Source organism: Catharus ustulatus, chromosome 13 (genome assembly GCF_009819885.2).
Source record: "Catharus ustulatus isolate bCatUst1 chromosome 13, bCatUst1.pri.v2, whole genome shotgun sequence".
Lineage (NCBI taxonomy): Eukaryota > Metazoa > Chordata > Aves > Passeriformes > Turdidae > Catharus > Catharus ustulatus.
The window spans coordinates 9,436,878-9,458,643 of NC_046233.1; the positions used below are offsets into that span (position 1 = coordinate 9,436,878).

General features: G+C 41.9%; 2 protein-coding genes across 10 annotated transcripts in view; one reads left to right on the forward strand and one right to left on the reverse strand.

Annotated features, from left to right (window-relative positions):
* The first annotated feature begins 322 nt into the window (after positions 1 to 322).
* PDHB (pyruvate dehydrogenase E1 subunit beta) lies at positions 323 to 5,073 on the forward strand. Its single transcript, XM_033071244.1, has 9 exons — positions 323 to 475; positions 636 to 743; positions 815 to 877; positions 961 to 996; positions 1,106 to 1,391; positions 2,076 to 2,186; positions 2,795 to 2,886; positions 3,165 to 3,306; positions 3,584 to 5,073. Exons 1-9 carry the CDS (start codon positions 338 to 340, stop codon positions 3,727 to 3,729), a joined length of 1,122 nt encoding a protein of 373 aa, XP_032927135.1. The 5' UTR covers positions 323 to 337; the 3' UTR covers positions 3,730 to 5,073.
* The window catches only part of PXK (PX domain containing serine/threonine kinase like), a 33,438-nt gene continuing 16,541 nt past the window's right edge, over positions 4,870 to 21,766 (reverse strand). The window contains exons 7-19 of one of the 9 annotated variants that reach the window (XM_033071243.2): positions 20,985 to 21,059; positions 20,073 to 20,177; positions 19,813 to 19,914; positions 19,005 to 19,166; positions 17,595 to 17,712; positions 17,076 to 17,154; positions 14,942 to 14,990; positions 14,148 to 14,225; positions 13,650 to 13,736; positions 12,962 to 13,031; positions 12,116 to 12,175; positions 9,204 to 9,238; positions 5,834 to 8,933 (exon numbers count right to left, since the gene is read on the reverse strand). In XM_033071243.2, coding sequence (XP_032927134.1) covers positions 9,222 to 9,238; positions 12,116 to 12,175; positions 12,962 to 13,031; positions 13,650 to 13,736; positions 14,148 to 14,225; positions 14,942 to 14,990; positions 17,076 to 17,154; positions 17,595 to 17,712; positions 19,005 to 19,166; positions 19,813 to 19,914; positions 20,073 to 20,177; positions 20,985 to 21,059 — 1,002 coding nt within the window. In that variant the 3' untranslated portion in view covers positions 5,834 to 8,933; positions 9,204 to 9,221. Of the gene's footprint in view, positions 8,934 to 9,203; positions 9,239 to 10,042; positions 12,179 to 12,961; positions 13,032 to 13,649; positions 13,737 to 14,147; positions 14,226 to 14,941; positions 14,991 to 17,075; positions 17,155 to 17,594; positions 17,713 to 19,004; positions 19,167 to 19,812; positions 19,915 to 20,072; positions 20,178 to 20,984; positions 21,060 to 21,766 lie in introns of those variants that run through there. The other 8 variants (XM_033071240.2, XM_033071237.2, XM_033071241.2 and 5 more) reach the window with 8 other exon arrangements.

Here is a 21,766-nt window from a genome sequence, read left to right on the forward strand (position 1 = left end):
TGTCCTGGCGAGCCCCGCCCCGGCGGTCGGTGACGGGGCGGGGCGGACGGGTGCGGCCGGGACGCGCGTTCCCGCCGCCCTCAGGGCCGCCCGGCGGTGCTGGCGCGTCCCCGCGGGCGCGTCCCCGCGGGGCTGCGCGGGCCCGGCCGGGGCTGCGGGCGGGGCGTTGGGGCGCGCGCCACGCGCGGCCCCGCGGGGGTCCCCGCACGGCTCCGGTGCCGGAAGTGGCGCGAAAAGGCCGCGCGCTTCTCGCCACCGCGCGCGCGCGCCGCGGACACTCTCGCGAGAGGGGCGGAGGCGGGGCCAGGCGGCCGCAGGGCGAGAGGACACGGGCAAGATGGCGGCGGCTGCGGCGGCTCTGCGGCACCTGGCGTTGGGCGCCCGCCTCGCCCCGCACGGCCGCAACGCCGGGGCCCCGCTCCAGCGGCTCCAGCAGCGAAGGGGCTTCCGCCTCTCTGCGCCCGCCGCCATACAGGTAGCGGGGAGGGTTGCCCCCGGAGTGGGGTTCGCACCCCTCTGGGAAGGGTCCGGCCCCGGGGCGGGCGGGCGAGGTGACTTTAGCCCCCGGGCTGAGGTGACAGCCGCCGGCTGTGGGGAGCGTGTCCCCGCCCAGCCCGCCTGCCGCTGTCTCGCAGGTGACGGTGCGGGACGCGCTGAACCAGGCGCTGGATGAGGAGCTGGAGCGGGACGAGCGCGTCTTCCTGCTGGGCGAGGAGGTGGCACAGTACGATGGCGCCTACAAGGTATGTGGGAGATGTTAGTGGCTCAGGAAAGGGCTTCAGGCGGGCCCTGACTCCTTGTTCCTACCCTGCAGATCTCCAGGGGTCTCTGGAAGAAGTACGGGGACAAAAGGGTGATCGACACCCCGATATCCGAGGTAAGGCTGCTCTGTCTCTTACCATGGTGATCTCTCCATCAGCTGCTCCCTGGTCCTTATCCATTGGTTTTCTTTTCTTTCAGATGGGCTTTGCAGGAATTGCTGTCGGTGCTGCTATGGTTTGTACATTTGCATTCCTCTACGTCTGTTTTAAAATTAAACTGTTTTTATGTTTAAAAAAAATTTCACGATTTTTATGTAAAAAATATATTTCAATACATTTAATAGGCAGGGTTGAGACCAGTGTGTGAATTCATGACATTCAACTTCTCCATGCAAGCAATCGATCAGGTTATCAACTCTGCTGCCAAGACCTGTTACATGTCTGCAGGATCTATCGCTGTTCCCATCGTCTTCCGAGGTCCCAACGGAGCCTCAGCCGGCGTCGCTGCCCAGCACTCCCAGTGCTTCGCAGCCTGGTACGGCCACTGCCCCGGCCTCAAAGTTGTCAGTCCTTGGAGCTCAGAAGATGCCAAAGGGCTGCTCAAAGCATCAATCCGGGATGATAATCCAGGTGGGCACAAGCAGGTCCTAGCAATACCTGGCACTCAATCCTAAGGAATGTCTGTTTTTCCCCACAAAAACAAAGATTGGTTAAACCCTAAAGCACTCATGGTTGATTTACTGCAGTTTTAGGGTACATAAAAAGACACCGAGGGATTCGTGCTTTCCCTAGCAGTCCCCTGCCATGGTAACAGTAGATTTGGTGCTGTTGCCAGGTGCACAGTTTTAGTGCTAGTTTGGTATCAACCAGAAAATGTGGATGCATTTATAAATCATAAAGGTGTTAAAAAGGTGAAAAAAGTTCCTGCATATATAATGCCTCTGTAACTCAATTTAACAGATCATGAAATTCAAATGATAAATTCAGAATGTCATTATTCAAGAGCAGGGTAGCCTTTGTCTTTATTTTTCACAAACATTTATTAAAAATATGAGACCTTTCTAAAACTCGTAATTGCGTGTACCAAAAGTAAAATACCTGACCTCATTTCGGAGTAGTTGTAGAAGTTTTTTAAATAATTCATTATTGAAGTAAAGCCTTAGATTTACTTTTTTTTTTTAATTACTTCTGCAAACAGTCCTCACTGCCTTATTGCCTGGGTAGGTTTACTGTCTTGAGCTACAGGACCATTAATGGTCAGTGCAGGCCTGTGTCTGCAGATGTACACACTAATCCGGGTATGTTTCCTTCTAGTTGTGATGCTGGAAAGTGAATTACTCTATGGTGTTCCCTTTGAAATGTCTGAACAGGCACAGTCAAAGGATTTTGTTATTCCCATTGGAAAAGCTAAAGTAGAAAGGCCAGGTAAGCTGAGAATGCATTTGTTTCCTAACTAATTGACACGCTTGAAGACTTTTCTTAACCTCTTGGCTATTCAGGGTACTGACAAAAAGTATTTCAAATGTGAAATGTTCATTTATCTAGTAGTGTGGTTTCATGTTCTGTTGCCCTTAAAAGGAACCATCACCTGATTGTCCATATCTCAGCTTAAACTATACCCTTCTAAAGGATTCCATAAAGGATTTGTTCTGTAGTATAGAGATTGAGTAGGTGATGGCTGAAACCGTTTTTCCCTCACCTAAATATGTAATTTTAGTCAAAAACACAAAGAGAGATCACTGTAGTGTTTCAGCTCACTTGCTCATAATTTACTTCTGAATTACACGAACATTTGAATAGGATAATCTGAAAACTATATTAAATACCTCCTCAGTTCCCTAAATTCAAAGGTAAAATTTGTGTATTAACATGGTCCTTTCTGTCTTCCTACTGTGTCTGGGCTCAATATTTCAAATAAACCTAAGAACCTTAAATTTGCACGTGAATCCTCTTGCTACCTTGAAAGGAGCCTGAGGTCTAAAAGAAAACTTTAAATCTCAAGTGGGTTTTTTTAACACTTGTTTCTGTTCTAGGAACTCATGTTACATTAGTGGCACACTCAAGACCTGTTGGCCATTGTATAGAAGCAGCTGCTGTACTTTCTAAAGAAGGTGTAGAGTGTGAGGTGAGTGGGGTTTGGGTTACTTTTCGCTTTCTCTGAAGTGGGGGAAAAAGTAGCATCTTCTTGTTCAAGCTCTGCAGAACTTCAGTGTATTAACTTCAAGGGTCTTAAGGCACCTGCAGGTATTAACAGCTTGTGCCTTTCTCTTTTCTGAGTTAGAAATTTTATTAAGTCTTGTCTTTGGAGTCAGAACAGCTGAAAGGGCTGAAGGGTGCTGTACCCAAACAGTGGTGACTGACAGGCTCAGATCACACCAAGGCTCACTCTCCCTTCTCCCCCAGGTCATAAACCTGCGAACCATTCGACCAATGGACATCGAAACAGTGGAAGCCAGCGTGGTCAAGACAAACCATCTGGTAACTGTAGAAGGAGGTTGGCCCCAGTTTGGAGTAGGAGCTGAAATCTGTGCCAGGATCATGGAAGGTACTGAGTTTCACAGTATTGATCTCATTCCCTACTCTAAATCCTGATTGTTGTTGATGAAACCAGGCAAAGGCAGAGTAGGAGAGCTGGAACTGTCTTGCTCTAGAGATTTTCACAGCATGGATGACCAAACCCCAGAGTGCATGAACACAAACAAGCCAGAACACTGCTTTCTGGAATATTAGAGCTACAGGAACAAAATTGCATAAATAGAGTCAGAAATTGAATCAAGACAAAATCACAGTACTTGGCAAGCTGACACTGTCTTCTGTTCCAGGACCTGCCTTTAACTACTTGGATGCTCCAGCTGTGCGTGTCACCGGTGCCGATGTCCCCATGCCTTACGCAAAAATCTTAGAGGATAACAGCATACCTCAAGTGAAGGATATAGTATTTGCAGTCAAAAAAGCTTTGAATATATAAGTTGTAAATACATGTTTTAAAATCCTGCTTTACAAGGCATTCTTGGTGTTGGGCACGTTGTATGCATAATTTCTATTGTATAAGCTACATGATCTTTTGTACAGTGGGGAAAGTATAGTGACCTCCCAAAATATTTATATGGGGTTACCCCCCAAGCCACACTTCCTATATGCAACAATGTGGTAATGCTTGTTTGTTCAACAGTACAGCTGGGTTAGTGCTACTATTTGTGGAGAAACCCTGTTCTAAATTCCAGAGTGAGGAAAAAAATCCTCTGTTTTTGCTCGGCTTGTAAGTGGTGGAGGAGCTGTGCTGAACCTCCTGCAGCGGTGATTGAGTGCAGAGCTGCAAAGAGCAAGAGCAGGCCCTGAATGCTGCACGGCTGCAGGAGCTGTGGTTGCAAGGCCCATTACAGAGGAATGATCAGGCTGATCATGCAAAGCCCAGGCTGGCAGTGCAGTGCAGCTCTGAGCACAGGCGGTGGCAGCCCCAGGGCTGGGTTAAGAGAGGGTGGCTGTGTCTGGTTTGAAGAGCACTCTGCACATGCAGAAAGGCTTCTGTACAAGAGCTCAAATAAAGATCCTGAACCTCTACCGTATGTGATGGGAAACAATACCTAATTTTTCTTTACTTGCTGCCACATAACAGTGATAAAAATAAGTGCCCAGATGCTTTGCTTTTACTGTTCAAGTTTTTTGTGGGTTTTTTTTTTTTTTTAACTCCCTACCTGGGCTGACAACCGCACACTGACTATAGTTCTTGCAGTGCAAAGTGAGTTCGTTTGTTCAGCTGCACTGAGCCTAAGCAGCAGGTATGTGGATTGTGTGTGAAGAGCTGGGACACATTCAGAGCAGCCTTCTGGAGATCACTGCATCCCAGGGAGCTCTGCCAGGCTTCCCGCAGCAGCTTCTGGTACAGAGGGAAAGCTGCCCTGAGGAGCCTGTGCAGCAGCATCTGCTCTGCACCTCAGATAAACGGGGGGAGAGGAGGCACCTCTAAGCAGACAGAAGAGCTTGGGTAATGATTCTGAAGAGCCAGGAATACTTCCCAGGATAATTATTTTAGCAGAGGTGCTGTTCAGTTCTTGGGAGGTCTGGCATGGAGGCTGAATCCCACCGGAACATACCCACCACATGCTGCTGAAGGAATTCCATTAACATTTTAATAAAAATGACTGAATATCACAGGTTACATGAAACTTTGTACAGACATTCTCTGCATAGTAACAAACACTGATGTACTTGAATTTTAAAAAATGGATTATCTATAATCCTTTAAAGTGCAATTTGTTTTAAGGTTTTAAATCAAAAAGGATCTTTCAATAAAGTTTAAATGTAGAATTAACTTGAAGTAACTTTTCATTTAATTAAATCAACAATAACATCCCAGTGCCCTATAACCTCCCACTTCAACTTCTTCCTCATTTAAAAACACTTTCCTCTACAGCTGCAGGTAGGATGTCCATTTAAAACAAGCTTCATGAGATAGCATTTTAACTCCACCAGCAAACATGGTGGGAATAAGATTTAATTCTCCAGTTCCCTCACCTGTGCAGTGCTTTAAAGGTTGGATTATGTAAAACAAACTTGTTGACTCCATGCAGCAAGAATTGAGTTCCAAGTGCATGAAAAGAGTTGAAAAACTGAGCAGACTAAAATTATATTCCTGTAATTTGAGAAAAGGGGTGGAATGGAGCTAGGAAAAATGCATTTATTTACCATCACCATGGTCATTCCTATTTTCAGGGTTTTTATATTCAGCTATATAGAAGTTGCTGTGCCCCTGAAACTGTAGCTAGAGAACACAGTTGCTGCAGCCAAGTAAAGACCGGAGTACTTATCCCAGCAGGGCAAAGCAGCTCGGGCAGGGCAGTGCTGCTGCTCAGGAAGCTGGAACCGGGAGAAGGGAGCTGGAGCTGCTCTGTGCGGCGGGTCAGGTGTGGTCAGCAGCATCAGCACAGGAGGGGGAGAGGGAATTGAATCCTGGAGGGACCAGTGACCTCAGCTGATCCTGGGAGCACTGTAGTCGCACGTCTGTGTTTTCTTCAGAGTTCCTTTCTGAAAGTTTTGGATGGAGCTGAGCAAGGCTCCTCGGCCTGCGCTGATGTCGGGCCTCGCCGGCGGCACCTCTGTGCTCGGGGAAGGAGCTGCTGGTGGCAGGGGCGGCGGGGGTGGTGCTGGGGGGATGGACGATGCTCCTGAGAAAGTGGGGAGAGAAGATGGAGTTTGATTATGCCAGGGATGTCCTGCCACAAGAGGCCTGCAGCTGCTTGGCCAGACTTGGTCAGTCCTGCACTAGTCACGTCATCCCTTGAATGCCAGTGGAGTGTGAAGAACAGAACAGATGGAAAATGCCAAAGTGATCAAATCCCTCTATCTGCAGGTGAGTCATGTCATCTGAGATACCTCTGAAATTAAGCCTCAGGACTCAGATGCAAAACATGACTCATGTGATTGTGCACCAAGGAAAACAGAGATCACTTAACAGGAGTTCCCAGATTGAGCTCCTGCTATTTGTCCCTAGGGAGGCAGTTTGCTCTTTGGGACATGAACAGTAACAAAGACTGGAAGCAAATTTTACTACCTGTTCTTACTTACATAACTCACTTTACATTCCTATAAATGAAGGACCACATTACTGTAGTATCTGTGATGACCATTTTGCTTTGTCAGATTATGCTTCATTTTTAAAGTACTAACTGCAGATAGAGTTTTCTGGAAGTGTTTTACACTTCCAAAGTTCTGTTTGACTTTCTCCAAGTATGTTGTAACAAATGGTTGTTTTGACAGACTGAATGAATCACAACACTGTCACACCACACACCTCCAGCCTGCCTCTCCCGCTCCCACCAGCCACCTTTGTACTCTGCCCCTTGCCCTCTACCTCAGCCACATCCACATCCACTTTGTGCTTCTCATCCAACCTCAGCCTCCAGGTCCTGACTCCCTGCGAGGCCAGAGCCCACCGTGGAACGTGCAGCTGGTCCAGCAGCAGGGCTGCATGGAGCTGTTTCCTGGCAGCCCAGATCCAGGCAAGTGGATCCTGGGCCCCAGGCACTCTCCCAAGCACCCTGATGTTGTGCAGCTCTGCTATGCAAGTCAAATAATAACGGGCCTATCTTGTCTCATATCCTGGAAGGAGTAGGGGCATAATGATTAATATCCTGGAGCTACTCAGCAGTGAATTTCAGCTCTGTCCTAGATCATGAGTTATGCCATAGGAAGACTGAAGAGACAAATGGCACCTATTAACACTTGTTTCCATAGCTCTGACTACAAAGAGGAAATTACTGGTAGGTGGCAAGAACTGTGATACTGGGCAAGGTAAAACAACATAAAGGCAACCAAGAGATAGCTGTTCCTGAAGTAGAACTGCTTGCTAGAAGTGAGCAAGTATCAAGCAATTATGTCACATTATGCCACTCAGACTCAAAAGGGATTTGATGAAGGATAAAGCTCAACTACAGAAAAAAAGCAGACAAAAGTTCTCTGTGCTCCATTTCTCTCTCAATTCCTCATCAACATTTGTTTTTAGACTAACAAGTAACAGTAAACAGAACTGCTGTTATTAAAACAAGCAGTTATGCTAGATGAAGGGCATAGTTCAAAACTCCTTCATTTTCTATCTGTACCAGTCTTTGAAGAAAGATTTTTCCCATATGAGAGCAAGGTCAAAATGCAGAGTATTCACATAAAGCATCCACTTTTGCCAGTGTACATTAATATGTGCTGTGATTGTACAATTCCAGCTCTTCAGGAGAAATTCTCATTGGCATGAAAGCCTTCTGTGAAAACAAAGCACTGAAGTACATATTGAGTTCATCTTCACTCTCTTCCCTTCCAGAGGAAATACTCAAGTCCCAATAGAAATACCAAAGATCAACTGAAACAATTTAACCTGCCTGTTGCATGTGGATCAACTGCTTTCTGAAAAACCTTACACAATGGCAGCACAAACTGAAATAAATTGCATGCTAGGGCCTTCTAATTTATCAAAATCTGCTTTTTACACTTGCCAAAGATGAATATCAATTTACTACTAGAAATACTGAAAAAACATTCCCAGCAATAGAGTCCTGTTTCTCCTGTGGATGGACTGCCAGGAAAGAAGAACTTGGCAACTGGCCAAAGGAAGAACAAGACCAAGAACAGTCCAAGTACCCATTTAGTGGTTGAAGTGGTCAAAGCAGGACTCTGCAGGACTGGTGCACCAACCTAGCCCAAACAGATCATACAAACTGCTGTAAAAGCACCAAAAGCATCTAATCACAAAAGAAATGGCTTCAAAGAAACGCAAGAACTACAGAGAACAAAGACAGGATTTTTGTCTGGAATTGCAAGGTGAGGCTGAAAGAGACTGCAAGTAGCTGTACAAGATGCAATAGGGAATGACCATGAAAGCAGGGGCCAGAGAGTACAAATACAGTGGTAACACATGTGGTGAAAGAAGACACGTGTGACACACAGAGGGCAAAAAGACACAAAATGCTTGGATCACTAAGTATTAGGAGGCCAAGATTCCACATGTTATCTTCAAATTTTGGTCTGGTTATTTTACAAGAGTAGAAAAGAGAGGGAAGTAGGGCCAGAGACCACCTTTCTTCCTGGAAAATTGTTAAATTCCTCAAAACTCACTATTATTGAAATTGAGCTGGTGACAACATCATGTAGTTAAACTCTGGGAAAACTGGTAACAGAGAATTACACCCTCACACTTGGGCTCTGCCTTAAGACATAAATACACAGTGTTCAGGATGGTATCTGACTAATTACAAGCATTACATATTGAACCTGTTAATTAAGAGCCTGATTCAAAAATCTTCAAATCCATTCACTCCAGTTAAGCAATCAACATCAAGCTGTCCTTCCCTTCCTGAATGGAGTGGTGCAAAAGAAAACTTAGTTGACACACATGAATTCATATACATTTACATCTACAGATGAAATTGTTCTGCCCTACAGTGAAATATTTTCCCATATTTACTAGAAAAAACATTTGAGACAAGTGTTTAGCTATCACTAGGCCCTTCCAATACATATGTTGAAGGACATATGTTGCCTGCCAACACACATTTTATTCATTCATGCAGTTGTAAGAATAAAACACTCAAACAAGAACTTACCAAGGGTTTTTACAGGGACATTTTTGTTAAAAGAGTGTGTTAAAAGGAATAGGAAGTAAATCAGATGCTGTAAACTTGATGCCTGAATTGAAACAAAAACTTAATTATGAATTTAAAGTGACAGCAATTGTGCAAACAGCATTAAAAACTTGGCTGAGAATGGGATGTGAACAAAGAAAATAATTTTAGTGATAGTTTTTAAAGATGCTGTATTTCATTAAAATAATCTGTAAGAACATTCAGATTTTTTTTCTTCTATTCCCTCCCAATACTAAGCAACTTCAAGATTTGCATCCAACTTTCCCATTCAGAAACAGAGCATCTTTAAAGAGATAAATCAGCATTAGCTTACTTTTCCGAAAATTCACGTTCAAAATGATGCATGCTCTATTGAAGACAGCAGAGAAAGAGAGAGGACACAAGTTAATCATCCAGTTCTCGTGTCAAAGTAAGAAAAACAGATACTGTTAGCTGAAAAGTTAGTACAGAAGTCAATACATTCTTACTCACTGACAAATATGAGGACAGCAGATTGACTATTTCATATTACATTTATAATGCTTCATTCAATTCTAAAAAATGAACCACAATTTTCCATGCTCTAAGCATTATTATACTTGATCAACAAATACAACATACATGCTTTCAGTTGCACATGCCATAATTCAAGCTTTACAGGATTAAAGTGCATTTAGAGAGATTTAGCAAGAAATCTGCAGGAAGATTAGCCACAGAAGACGAAATCCATTCAGTTCAAGGAACACTTCCTGCTGTACTAACACCTGTGTTCACACTTATGGGCCAGAGACACTCAGGAAAAGCACTTCCTAAAGCATTCCAACTGTTTTACAGGAAGGTGAGGGGCAGGAAAGATGCACCATATGGGTGCCAATGAAACATGTCATACTAAAGGATTCAGAACAACTGGCATAGAAAAAGATTAAGCACAATTCTTTCACTATTCCTGCAGGGAAGTCCAGAGAAGAAAAAGTGACACCCTCTAAATCCTTCTTTGTTGAAAGAGATCTTGCTGTATCTTATGGGCTTATTTAATCTAGAAAATACTCAGTGAAATTTTAAATAACCCATTCCACACTGTTCTGCATCCCTTCTGATCCTAGACACTGCTCACAGCCAGAAAGAAAATGAACAGATTTTCACAACAGAGGTAAAGAATTGTGGGGGGGGGGGGGGGGGGTGGAAAGAACCACACCAGGAGAAAGTCAGAAACACAGGATGTTACATCAGAGTCACTTGCATGATCTAAACAATGCATTTCAAATGTTATTTAATCAAGTACCTGCAACACTGCCATGGTACTGTTTCAACAGGATGCTTTGAGAAACCCCAGTTCTAACACAGCCATAAAAAAAACAGACACACAAACTGAAAGTCTCAATGCCTTTTTGAGAATCATCTCACCACACACACCATGAGTAATTACACTTCCATAAATTATTTTGGTAAAGAAGTAAATATCCTTAGTAAGTAAAAGGAAATCAGAAGAGAGAAATGCAAGCTACAGATGCATCATTGTCACAAAGTGCTACCATGGGACCACTGTGTCTTTCCACAAGGCAGCAATAGCATACTTGCTTAGAACAGTTAAAACTACAATACTGAGGGTGAAAAAAAATCTAGTTTTCTCTCAGAATTAATATTTGAAATTTCTTCTATGAATTCTACTCACAAAAGCATTCCTAAATATGTGACCTATGGCTTTACACCTCATAAACAGCATCCAAGCCATCAGCTCACTAGCACACTTCCCAGTGTGAGGACAGGTAGGGCCACAAGCACCATGTCAGACAGGGCTGATCCCCACAAGTCATCACTGGCTCAAGATGACCAACAAGCACACTTTGACAGTATGGTTTGAATTGAGACAAGTTTTGACCACAAACCTGAGCTACTTTGATCCACATCTGCACATAAACCTGCATCCTATGCTTAAAAATTGAAAAAGCTTTCAAAAGTTCCAACAAGTCCAAGTCAGAACTAAACAGTAGTTTTATTGGGGAAAAAGCCCCAATCAAACAATGTTTTCTAAACATCTGTCTATTTTGGAGGCACATTTCAGCTACTTCATTATTAAAGCCCACAGAACTGGTAACAAATTCTGCAGATCACAGCCAGTGCATCCAGAGAACAGCACTGTTACTGTGCAACACTGACAGTCATTCTCTTGCTTAGGCTATCTGGGAGAAGTTAGTTCCTACAATACACACTTCTCCTTCCTCTGCTTGAAGGAGAAATTACTAATTTAAATTTCAGCATGACTGATTTGAATTACATCACACAGGCTGCAGTGTCCTTTGAAAGACTATCAACAGCAAAGACAAATTTGATTGCATTGCTTTGGTTAATGAGTTGTGCTGTGTATAAAGTTCCTGGGACTAGAAATCCTACGGCAAGAATCACCATAAAAACCAGCAAAGCCATGGGCTGCTTCCCCTCTAGAAATATATTCTGTTAACATATTTTGTTATAATATTTGCCAGTGCTCCTCTTCCAGTCTTTCAGATTGAAGCACATCCACTACTGCTCAATATTCAGGTTTGTAATTAATCTTTCAGAGCATTTCTATTGCCCACTCAAGCAGATTTTTCACCACTTCCCAACCCTGTTTTAAACATTAGCAAAACTCTCTGCACAGCCAGTAAACTGAAAAACAGAACTGGCCAAAACCAATAAATATATTATTTTTACCCCAAATCAATCTTGTTTCTGGACTTTTTTCTACCAACTCTACTGGGTTATCAATGGGGTGTAACAGAACTGGGGAGATTTATGAAGCTTAAGCCACCAAACTTGTCACCCCCAGAATTCCTGAAAATACATCACAGCAGTACAGGAATAAAAAGAACAAAGAGACACAGGATGAGCAACCAGTATTTCAGAGTCAACAGACCATTAACACAAGAACAAATGCATACTGCAATATGAGGCCCAGAAAATGCCTGGAAAGTGGCAATGTGGGTAGGCCTGGAGTAATACAGATTCCAAAGCAAGCACATACACCCAGGGTAAATCATATCATGTATATCTCAAGAAAAGTTATAATTATAAAAAGGTTCTCTGTGACCCTCAATGAGAGCACATGCCCACACTCAGGCTGCCACAAGGTAACTGTCATCTCAGTGTTCCATCCTTGAAAACCATCATCCCTTAATCATCCTTGGGAATAACAGCATCACTGAGGGGCAGAGGGGAATTAAAAAACAACATAAGAAAGATAAACACTGCAATGATTCATGAACGTACCTGCAGTGGAGGGCGGAGTGGGGGATGATGGAGATGTTAAAGGGGAACTCGCCCCAGAGCCTGCTAAATAAAACAACAGTCAAGTAACTACAGCTGTGACATGGCAGTTCAACAAGGCAGGACAGAGTGCAGGAAGCAGACCAACTTTAGTGACTGAAAATCCAATCCTGCTTCCACATCTTGGGGAAGATTCCCATTCATAGCAACAGTGGCTTTACAGCACAGAGTATGAGAGAAGCCTCAAATACATGGGAAATGCACTCAGTATTTCTCAGTGGGAAACAATTCTGTTGATTAGGCTGCTGGATTTCAGCATACAAATTCTGTTCCCCTTAAGAGTTGTGCCAGTGCATGGGTGGCACCCCATCTCTCCTAAGACATGATTCTCAGTCAGTTGCTGTACTCCACAAAAAGCTGCTTTTGGACACATTTTAGCCAAGCAAATAAAGTCTGGTAATCTGTTCCATAGTACCAAGCAGGCCTTTTAACTAAACGAAAACTTAGGCTCTGTTGTTTTAAAATTTGGCACTGAAGCAGCAATTTAACACATAATTCTCTCATTCATCTTAACCCCTTACTATGTAATACAAATCACCAGAGAGTCTCCCTGAAATCTGCATGGGGCACAGAAGAGAGAAGACATTAAATTAGGCTGCTGAGAATATAACAGCAACGATATTTTTAAGCCCTCACTGCATTTATTATTAAAAACAGTGGTACCAGACTTTGGTAGTCAAATATCCCAAATAATAATATAATCCCAAATGTTTTCAGACAGAAAATGACACTAATAACAAAAAACCCTGAAACAGCTGTATAGAAGCAAATTCCTCTCTCTGTAGTTACCTGAGTTATTTGAGTTGCTGTATTTGGCTGAGTGTTCTTCCCCACTTTCATTGGCAGAGCGTTTTGACTTCTTTAAAAGGGAGCAGAGGAAATAGAAGACAGGAATGAATAATCACTTTCTGTGATAAGGACTGAACAGACACACAGATTTGTAACAGCCATCCACTGTATCACACAGTATTTTTCAATGCTCTACATCCCTCTCAGCATACCAGGACACGCTGATGTGGTTACAAGAGCAGCAAGGTTGTTCTGTGCTCAAATATCTCTCACCAGGCACCAGGGAACTCCAGTGCCCTCTGACCACAAGGGAAAGGATGAAAACTGACACACATACCCCACCCCTGAAAGGAAGAGCAATGCAGACAGTGCTGCAGGAGCAGTGAAACAGGCTCCAACATCTCCCCAGGGAGGGGGACAGAGCAGAGCAGCTCATCTGGGTATGAGCTGTCAACCAAGACTGGCTTCATACAGCAATCTCAAACAGGTTGCACCAATATGCAAGCCAGCTACCACAGTAACTTTTTAGCAAATCTATTCCTTAGCAAAAGAAGTGAAAACAACCAGGAAGTAGTGCAGAAAAACACAGGAAACAGTAGTCATGTACCTATGGTTAAACCTGTGCATGGTAAACATTACAAAAAGAAATATAACTTCTGTGGGAGAAACCTATTTAAAGATTGCTTACTTTTCGTGCCAAGATCTTCCTCTTCTTTTTTTCTTCTTCAGAGCCATGATGAGATTGAGCTCTTGTCAGCCTTCTGTGCTGGTGAATCTTCAAAATTAAGGAAAAAATAGAAAAATATCATATTAAGATCTTAAATGTTTGAAAACAACATTTGGGCCACAAGAAAACTCACTGTAGTTACTTTGTATGTTTGGATTTCCTTTTTTGTTTCTAGTTTTTCCTTTATTGTTTCTGGTAGAGGATGGAGACTTGTACTGAAGTTAAAATGATCCTCTAACTTGGGAGCCACTACCTGTGAAACTGTACCTCTTAAAATAGTGAAATGCCACACAGTCAACAGCTGTTACACAACTCCTCATATTGCAAGTTTGGGAAAGCAAATTTGTTGGTGAAAGCCTTTATTACTCAAAATCACTTTGGAGTAAAAACTCACTTTCTGCATGTAAAAGTGATGAGGAAATGAAATGTCTGTAGGAAATAAAGAAATGCAGACATTACCAATTTCTGTTCTTCTGTTAATCGCTTTTCTATGCATTCCTTGGAGATTTTCAATGCCTCTTTTAGCTTAGTAGGAATCTAATACAGAATGGGGAACAAAATCATAGCACAAAATGTAATAAAGGAAAACACAACTTCACTGATCAAAACTCATCTGATCACATTTCTCATCTAAAGCCCCAAGATGTGACACTGTTCCTTTAGTGAAGCAGATGCATGTTTTTCAACTCCAAATCTAGCTACAGATCAGCAGGGACAAAGAAACACCAAACCCTGGAAGTGATACTCTAAAGGCAAGGACAGATAACTGCTTTGAGACCCCAGTCACATCCCCAGATTTCTACGAGGCTGACAACACAAGACACAGGACATATCCTCCAGAAGTGCCCTGGGGCAGGTCCCCAGTGGGACCAGATGTGGCCCCTGAAATGCCCCAGTGCTGGAGCTGGCAGCAAGGTGCTGATGGTCTCAGGTACCAAAATCAGCTTCCACAGGTGTTTGCAATGTGTTTGCTCTCACTGCAAGGGACCTGCATGGCTCAGAGCCCCTGCTCTGTTACACAAATGGGCTCCAGTTCAGCAGCTGCTCTTCAACACCCTGGGTCACATCGTGCTCCCCTCCAAGATGTGGTACAGTGTTCTCAGGGACAGTGTGACAAAGGAATCCAAACACTGATGGCAAGAGCCATAGAGGCAAATAAAGCCAGCTCTCCTCGACCCCCTCTGTCAATTAATATGTAGCTACCCACATCCTGGAAGTCCCATACACATCACCAAACCAGGGTTCAGCTCTACCTTAAACTGTGGTTTCTCAGAGTTTGTTAGCAGGACATCACTGAATAATCTGTGAGTTGATAAAAGAAAAGAAAAAAGAGGAATATTATTCCCAAGAGACAGGCAAAACCAGAATGAGAATACTATCAGTACTGTTCTCTTAAACCCCTCTTTCTCTTTTTGCTTCTCTGTCCTCAACCTTTGGCCACAGGTTTCTAGGTACTGCTTTTGATTTTTTAAGCACTGCTGTAAAATTAGCAGCACCCAACCCTCAGAATGTAGCCACTACTGAGAAAACTGGTTTGTGTGAGATATTTTGAAAGTGGATAGAACAGGTACAGTTATCAAAGGCAGAGAAGGGTTCCCCCAAAACAAGAATACCTTTCTCTCAAAAGTATATGGATTCTTTATTTAAAAAAAAAATTAAAATCCAGGGACTTTATTTTAAATTTCACCCGAAGAAAATCATTGCTCTTGTTAAAAAAGCTTCTCTTAGCATGACCCTTGTCTTAGCATTAACAAGGAACATGTGAAAAATCAAGTGAACTTAACATCTGAAAATATCTGCATTCTTGCCTGTCCTCTACAAAAGGCAACTAAAGCAAACATTGCAATATCTTGCTCTCCCCTCTATGGTATATACCAGCAGAAACACCATAAATGACTAATCCTTTTGCATCCAAAACAAAGCCACTAGAGGGCAATGGTACTCTGAAAATAAACTGGTTAGTCCATTCAAGATACTTTGTCCTGGAGAACATACTAGAAAACTGTCACAGAGAGACCTCAATCCTGGCTTCAAGATAAATATTTCTGAGTTGCTTTTCACCATGCAAAATTATCACAGGCTTATACTAGAGAAAATGAATTCACATCTAGAATCAAATTAATTAAGGAGAATGAAAAATTCAGAAATAAAGCAAATTTTAAAATACTTCAAAAAAATCCATGAAAGTTCATCCTTGTTTACAGGACTTTCTGACCCTTTCAGATTACATGTTATTATGGTTATAATAAATAGATATTTAAATTATATTAATTGCTTTCAATTACATTAATTGCATTGCACATCTATGCAAAACACTTTTGTAAAGAGTATTGGTATGAAGGGAATGTGGTATAATATCTTACATATCAAATGCAGCTGGGCATAGATTATTTATTCAACGTCTTTAAACACCTGTATATTTCTGTATTCACAGAGTTTTCCTACAGTATTTCTCCCGAGGGGAAGAGAAGAAGGAATTGAAGGCTACAGTGACTCTTCCCAACCAGGAAATTTGAACCTTGGAGCAGGCTCTAAATGCACTGCAATCTGTGCTGTGAGATCAGACCCAGATTTAGGTATGGACAATCTCCCATTTAGGAGGCCCCAGCTATAGCACCTCACATTAAGAAACAACAAAAGAACCTCCCAAGGGAACTGTGGTTCCATGCTCAGCATTGCTGGTGACAGCAATGGGGACAGCAATTTCCCTGGAATGCTGTGCCCTAACTGCAGGCAGGGTGGCACTGCAGGCAGGTGTGGTCCCCACTCAGTGGCACACTGACAGGGCTCCCTTTCTGCATCCTGGCCTTGCCCCCATGCCTGCCCTCATCCCTTCACTGCTTACTTGGAGGGCAGCCTGCAAGGAAATTCATTCTGTCTATGCTCCAGAGAATTCCTAAGCCAGCCCTGCAAGAAACCAGACAGAACTTCCACACTACATTTCATACCCAGAGCAGGTCTAAACATCACTGCTGAGCAAAGCAAGCGATGTATTTCGCCAGTCCTAAGTGAACTGATAGCAAAATCTGCTAAGTAGGTCTGAAGGTGACATGCAAAAAGACTCCTTATTCCAAATCCTTTAAATCAATCTGTACATGATCTCAATCATGCTTGCATTACTTTAATGGCTGGATTAATTCAAACCATGCTAAATAAAGTGCATATGTAACAGCTCAACACATCAAGAGACAAAGCAACTTTAAACATACATATTAACACAGGACAGCTTCTATAAAGCCTGTCAAGCTTCACAGGTACACATCCCTCACAACAAGCAGCAGACCTTTCTAAAGAGGAACAAGAGCAGAAAGTTTCTTTCTCCCAAAAAACAATTAAAAACATTGCTATGAATATAAATGAATATAAAACACGTGGAACAGGACTTACGGCATCTGTAAGAGCCGTGAGACAGTTGGCATCCCATTCTTCAGAGCTTCACAAGTCAGAATGGACTCCAACACTGACACTACCAAAGAAAGAATAAGAATGAACACATTTTTGCACAGCAGGATAGCAAATGATTTAGAATGAACGTTTGGCACTGCTGTGTGATGCTCCCCTAAGTATTGCATCAACCAAGCAGTGATGAAGCTCTGTGGCATGTGGTATTTATTATAGCATTACTATTACACATAGAAGATTTTCAAGAATGTTAGACATGAGGCAAGGGAATCCAAACATCTCATTACTTGCTAAACACTGCTTTATCACTCAGCTAACAAAGTTTTATTCATACATTACATATATTTCATGAAGAACACATTTTCTATTTGATCAAATTACTAATTCCTTCTGGTCACAGGGTGCAAACATCTCAGGCTGCTATTTCACAGCACTTCAGCTTACATAAAGTCTAAGGGTGTACCCAGGCAGCTGTGACTGAGATGTTCTGCACTGCATACTAACCAACAAACACTGATGGAGCAGGGGGGAAGCTCTCCACTGGAATCGTGTCTGGAGGTCTCCCATAGGTCATTTCATACAGTAAGTGTCCAAAGCAATGAACATCAACACCCTCTAAAGTCTGCGGGGGAGCAAAAAAATAAAACCACAACTTGTTAGTTTTTCACAACTGGTTAACCCAGTGATCTTGCATGTGAAGACAGAAAAGAGGAACCATTAAGGCAGTTCCTAACCAAAACCATTTCCCTGCATAACTGTAGCTCAGATGAAATCTTCATGCTACAAGCTAAAGCAGCCTCTGTTGTCTTTCTGTGCAAGATGGTACAAATGGGAGAGCGATGTAGTCAAGCTCTGTAAAAATGTGTGAACTAGTAAACTCTTCACAAAGCAATTTAGAGATCTACACACCAACAGAAGTCCCAACAAAGCACACTTTCCTAGCTAAGTCAAACAGTAAAGAATGAGATTCATAAAATGACCAGCTGTCACTTTACAGGGAAGTAGATAAAAAGACAGGAAAAAATGCATACCAGATAAACCTAGGAGAGTCTTTTTTGCTCTTCCTTAGGTTTGTGCAAGCTGTACATCCATGCTGAGCTCCCAGACAGCATATGTCAAAGATTTCTGAATCGTGTTTAAACAGAAGAGGCTCCTCTTACTGCAAGAGGTTTTGATGGCACTAACAGATTTGGACTAACCATGAACTTGTGAACGTTTCTTTGACAACACAGTAGAACTTGTTTAGCAAGGTCAGCAAGCAGTTCTCTCGTGATTCTGCACAGAATTTTTTATAATGAGAGCCTAAAGGCAGGGAATGATGTTGCTGCAACAGGAAAAATTTGTTTTCATATTTTTGCACTAAGGGAAATGTTTTGTTTTGTTTTGCAAGCCTGCAGTCAAACAGGCACACCTCAAACAAATAAAAATAACCTTTGAATAGCTTGAAATCTGCAAGCATCTGATCAATTTTCAGAGTCTCCACCAATGACAAGGCTGATTATTGCTCCCAGATAAGCAGAAGTAAATGGCTGTGCTCACTGTACAGACATACAAGTGAAACTTTAGTAACAATATGCAAATTCCTATGAAATACAGACCAGGGTGGAAAGAGATGTTAAAACAACTCCACTTTACCTCTATTTGTGCTGGCTCTGTTGCCATAAAAACGCTCACTTGCACTCCCCTTCTACCTGCTTACCTTTGGCCTCATCCTCACTCCAGTGTGCTGCAACCAAACTGCTGTGCAGCCAGACAGTGATTTGGAGGAAGCAGAAAAGCGATTTGATGGAGCAAAGCTCAGATTTTAAAAAACAAGAGGCATGAGAGAGTTTTTTTCATTTCAGTTCTCCACAAACAAAGGTTGAGAATAAATATTTGCATAAGAGTCAGATAAATTCCTTGTCTGAACCTTACATTAATTTTCCGAAACTGTGAAAAGTATGACCGATAAAATGATGGAAGTCCCAATAAGGAATTTTCTAGATCCAGCAACTTGCAGGTATCCCCATCCAGCATCACATTGGCAGAGTGAAGATGGCCATAAGGAAATCCTTTCTCATGGAGGAATTTTAATACCTGAAAAAAATCCAATAAAGAAGCACTATCACAAGATGCTCTGATGATCTCAAGATCATAAGATCATCAATTTAAGTGCTCCAATACTAAAGCAGGCACATAATAAATGAGGCCCCCATTTGGAATGCTCACTCAACTTGTTCTTCTATCTACATCCTCTCTGGTTGACTATTCATTCCCATTTCACTGGTAGCACTTTTCACAAAACAAATATTTGATCCTCAAAGCAGGCTTATAAACACCTCCCAAAGAGATCTGGAAACTAAAATTTAAAATTCTACTGAATATGATAGTTTGAGTAAAAAAAAAAAATTAAAACACACTAACAACCATGAATTTATGGCATATGTTCTACAGGATATGAGTTACTTCTTTTCCTTTTCTCACAAGCTAAAGACTATATTTTCACCTCTCTCCCATTTAAGCTCCACACATACCAACTGCATTTTTTGGGGGGGTCATAAATGGTCTCACACAAATATATCTAAATTCAACTCAGCAGCATATCTCAATTTACATTTAGCTTTGAAATCTGCTGCTGATATAAAGCTTGTGTGCTCAAAAGTTTGTCTACTTTCTGTAGTTAGACCAGTTGGCCTCTAAAAAAAAGTAAAAAAAGCTGGTAAATAAAGCCAAAAAAAAGTACCTCTAATATTTGCCTTCCATATGTTTTTATTTGCTGAAGTTCAAGACCTTGAATTTTTTTAGGATTGCAATACTTCTTCAGGAATGGGTCTTTCGGCTTTGCCTTCAAAAGAAACACACATATCAAGTATCATTCCCAGAAAATTCACTATTTGTCTTAGTTTGCTTAGAAATTGATGGCAAACAGTTTTATATAAAAAATCTATGATCATTCCAGCATATGTTCTGCCATTTGAGTTGGGGGTAGGGGAAAGATGTTACCTTATAAATAAGGTCCTTTAGTGTCCCTTTTTCACTGAATGGTCTAATAACCAGTGCTGAAGATTCGTTGGCAGTGGCAAAAGTGATTTTGTAAATATAGGGATGCTACCAAAAGAAGAAACCGTAGGTAAATTTTGAGTGATGGATATTTTAAAATTATTTGTGTTCAGTTCACAAGTAAGAAAAGATCAGCCTGAATTGTATATTTAAAGTAGTAAATTGGATTCTATCAGACATGGAATAACTCAAGTTATTCAGTCTTAACCTGGAGTAAATGCAAAGAAAACTTCACAAAGACATTGTTCGATTAACATATAAATTAAAAACAAAAAAAAATCTATTTCAGCCAGTCATTCACATGTTTAACATGCTTAAAGAGAGACTCCAGAGACTCCTTTTGGAGTCAAATGCCAGTTTTTCAGGCAGAGATGCCTACTGGATTTATAACACGGCATTTCACAGGAGCTTAAATTGTACACCCTCCATTGCAGCTCTACTAAGATGCTCCTGTCTTGAGTCCAAAGAACTAAAAAAAATGATACTCATTCCACTGCCTCCTCCTCTGCTGCCTGCTCATGGGTTAGCAATTACACCTAAACAGAACTATCCTAACAGCCTAAAGGTGCTTAGATGCAATAAAAGCTCATGATCTCACAGTACTGCACAAAGAAGAAAAGAAATCAAATCAACCACAACACTGAATCTCCTGTAATAATCCTGCAGGATTATTATTTGTGCTGAGAACCTGTTACCTCATAGTATATGAGAAATTTAATTAAAAGGTTTCCAGCCTTTTAATGAAAGCAGCTCTAAAATTACAAACTATGCCAACTAGGCTACATGTGCTTTTCCAAGATCAGTCCTTGATACACATCTTTTTGCTAGCACAATTTAAAAATCTTCAGTACTCACAGAACAAGAAGAAAGAAGTTTCACAGCATACTGTAAGTCTCTGTCAGACAAGTATTTATCAGGGCCAAGATCAGCCTGGAAGTAAACAGGGAAAGAATGGAATTATAATACATGTTACATTCCATAAAGAAAATATGATCAATGTTCTACCCTGGCAAATTAGGACAGATGTTTGAAGGCATATTTTGAAGAGCAAGCAAGGAAATTACACATACAAAATGAAACCTGAAGAGGCTGAATAAGGCCCTGGTTTTGCAATACAAACAGTCTGATCATAAATAAGTATTACTGCCTCTTTCCTCCCACAGACCTGACATGCATTACTACCACTGAATGAACTTTGCCAACCCTAAACTGGGGGACTGTGTACATTTGGAACTGATAAGGCACCTTCTTCCTCTGCAGCAAGAAAAACATCCCTCCTCCCACAGGCTTTAGTGACCTCCGCTCTCCAGTGAAGTCTCACAAACAGTTGTGCTCATACAACTAACAGGGCAACGCATTTCAGGACAGGAGCAAAAGCAACTATTGTTAAAGGAGCAATTCATGCCCCTCTCACCATTAGTTTGTCAGCACAGCTAAAGATCTGAGTAGGAAAACAAATTACTTCAAAAAGGTTCATCTCATTATTTTCTATAAGCAAATTTATATTATTGTCAACAGCCACATCATTACAACTAAAGAATCCTGAGGTGCAGGTTTGGGAAAAAATGACCAGGTACAGGAACTTCCAAAGTGGATTTGCCACCAAAGGAAAGAAATACAAGAAATTCCACACCACA

Excerpts from the sequence above, each read along its gene's own strand:
- PDHB (XM_033071244.1), top strand. The coding sequence starts at position 338 with ATGGCGGCGGCTGCGGCGGCTCTGCGGCACCTGGCGTTGGGCGCCCGC. Across the intron at positions 878-960 it reads TCGACACCCCGATATCCGAG|ATGGGCTTTGCAGGAATTGC; the intron begins GTAAGGCTGCTC and ends CTTTTCTTTCAG. Across the intron at positions 997-1,105 it reads TTGCTGTCGGTGCTGCTATG|GCAGGGTTGAGACCAGTGTG; the intron begins GTTTGTACATTT and ends TACATTTAATAG.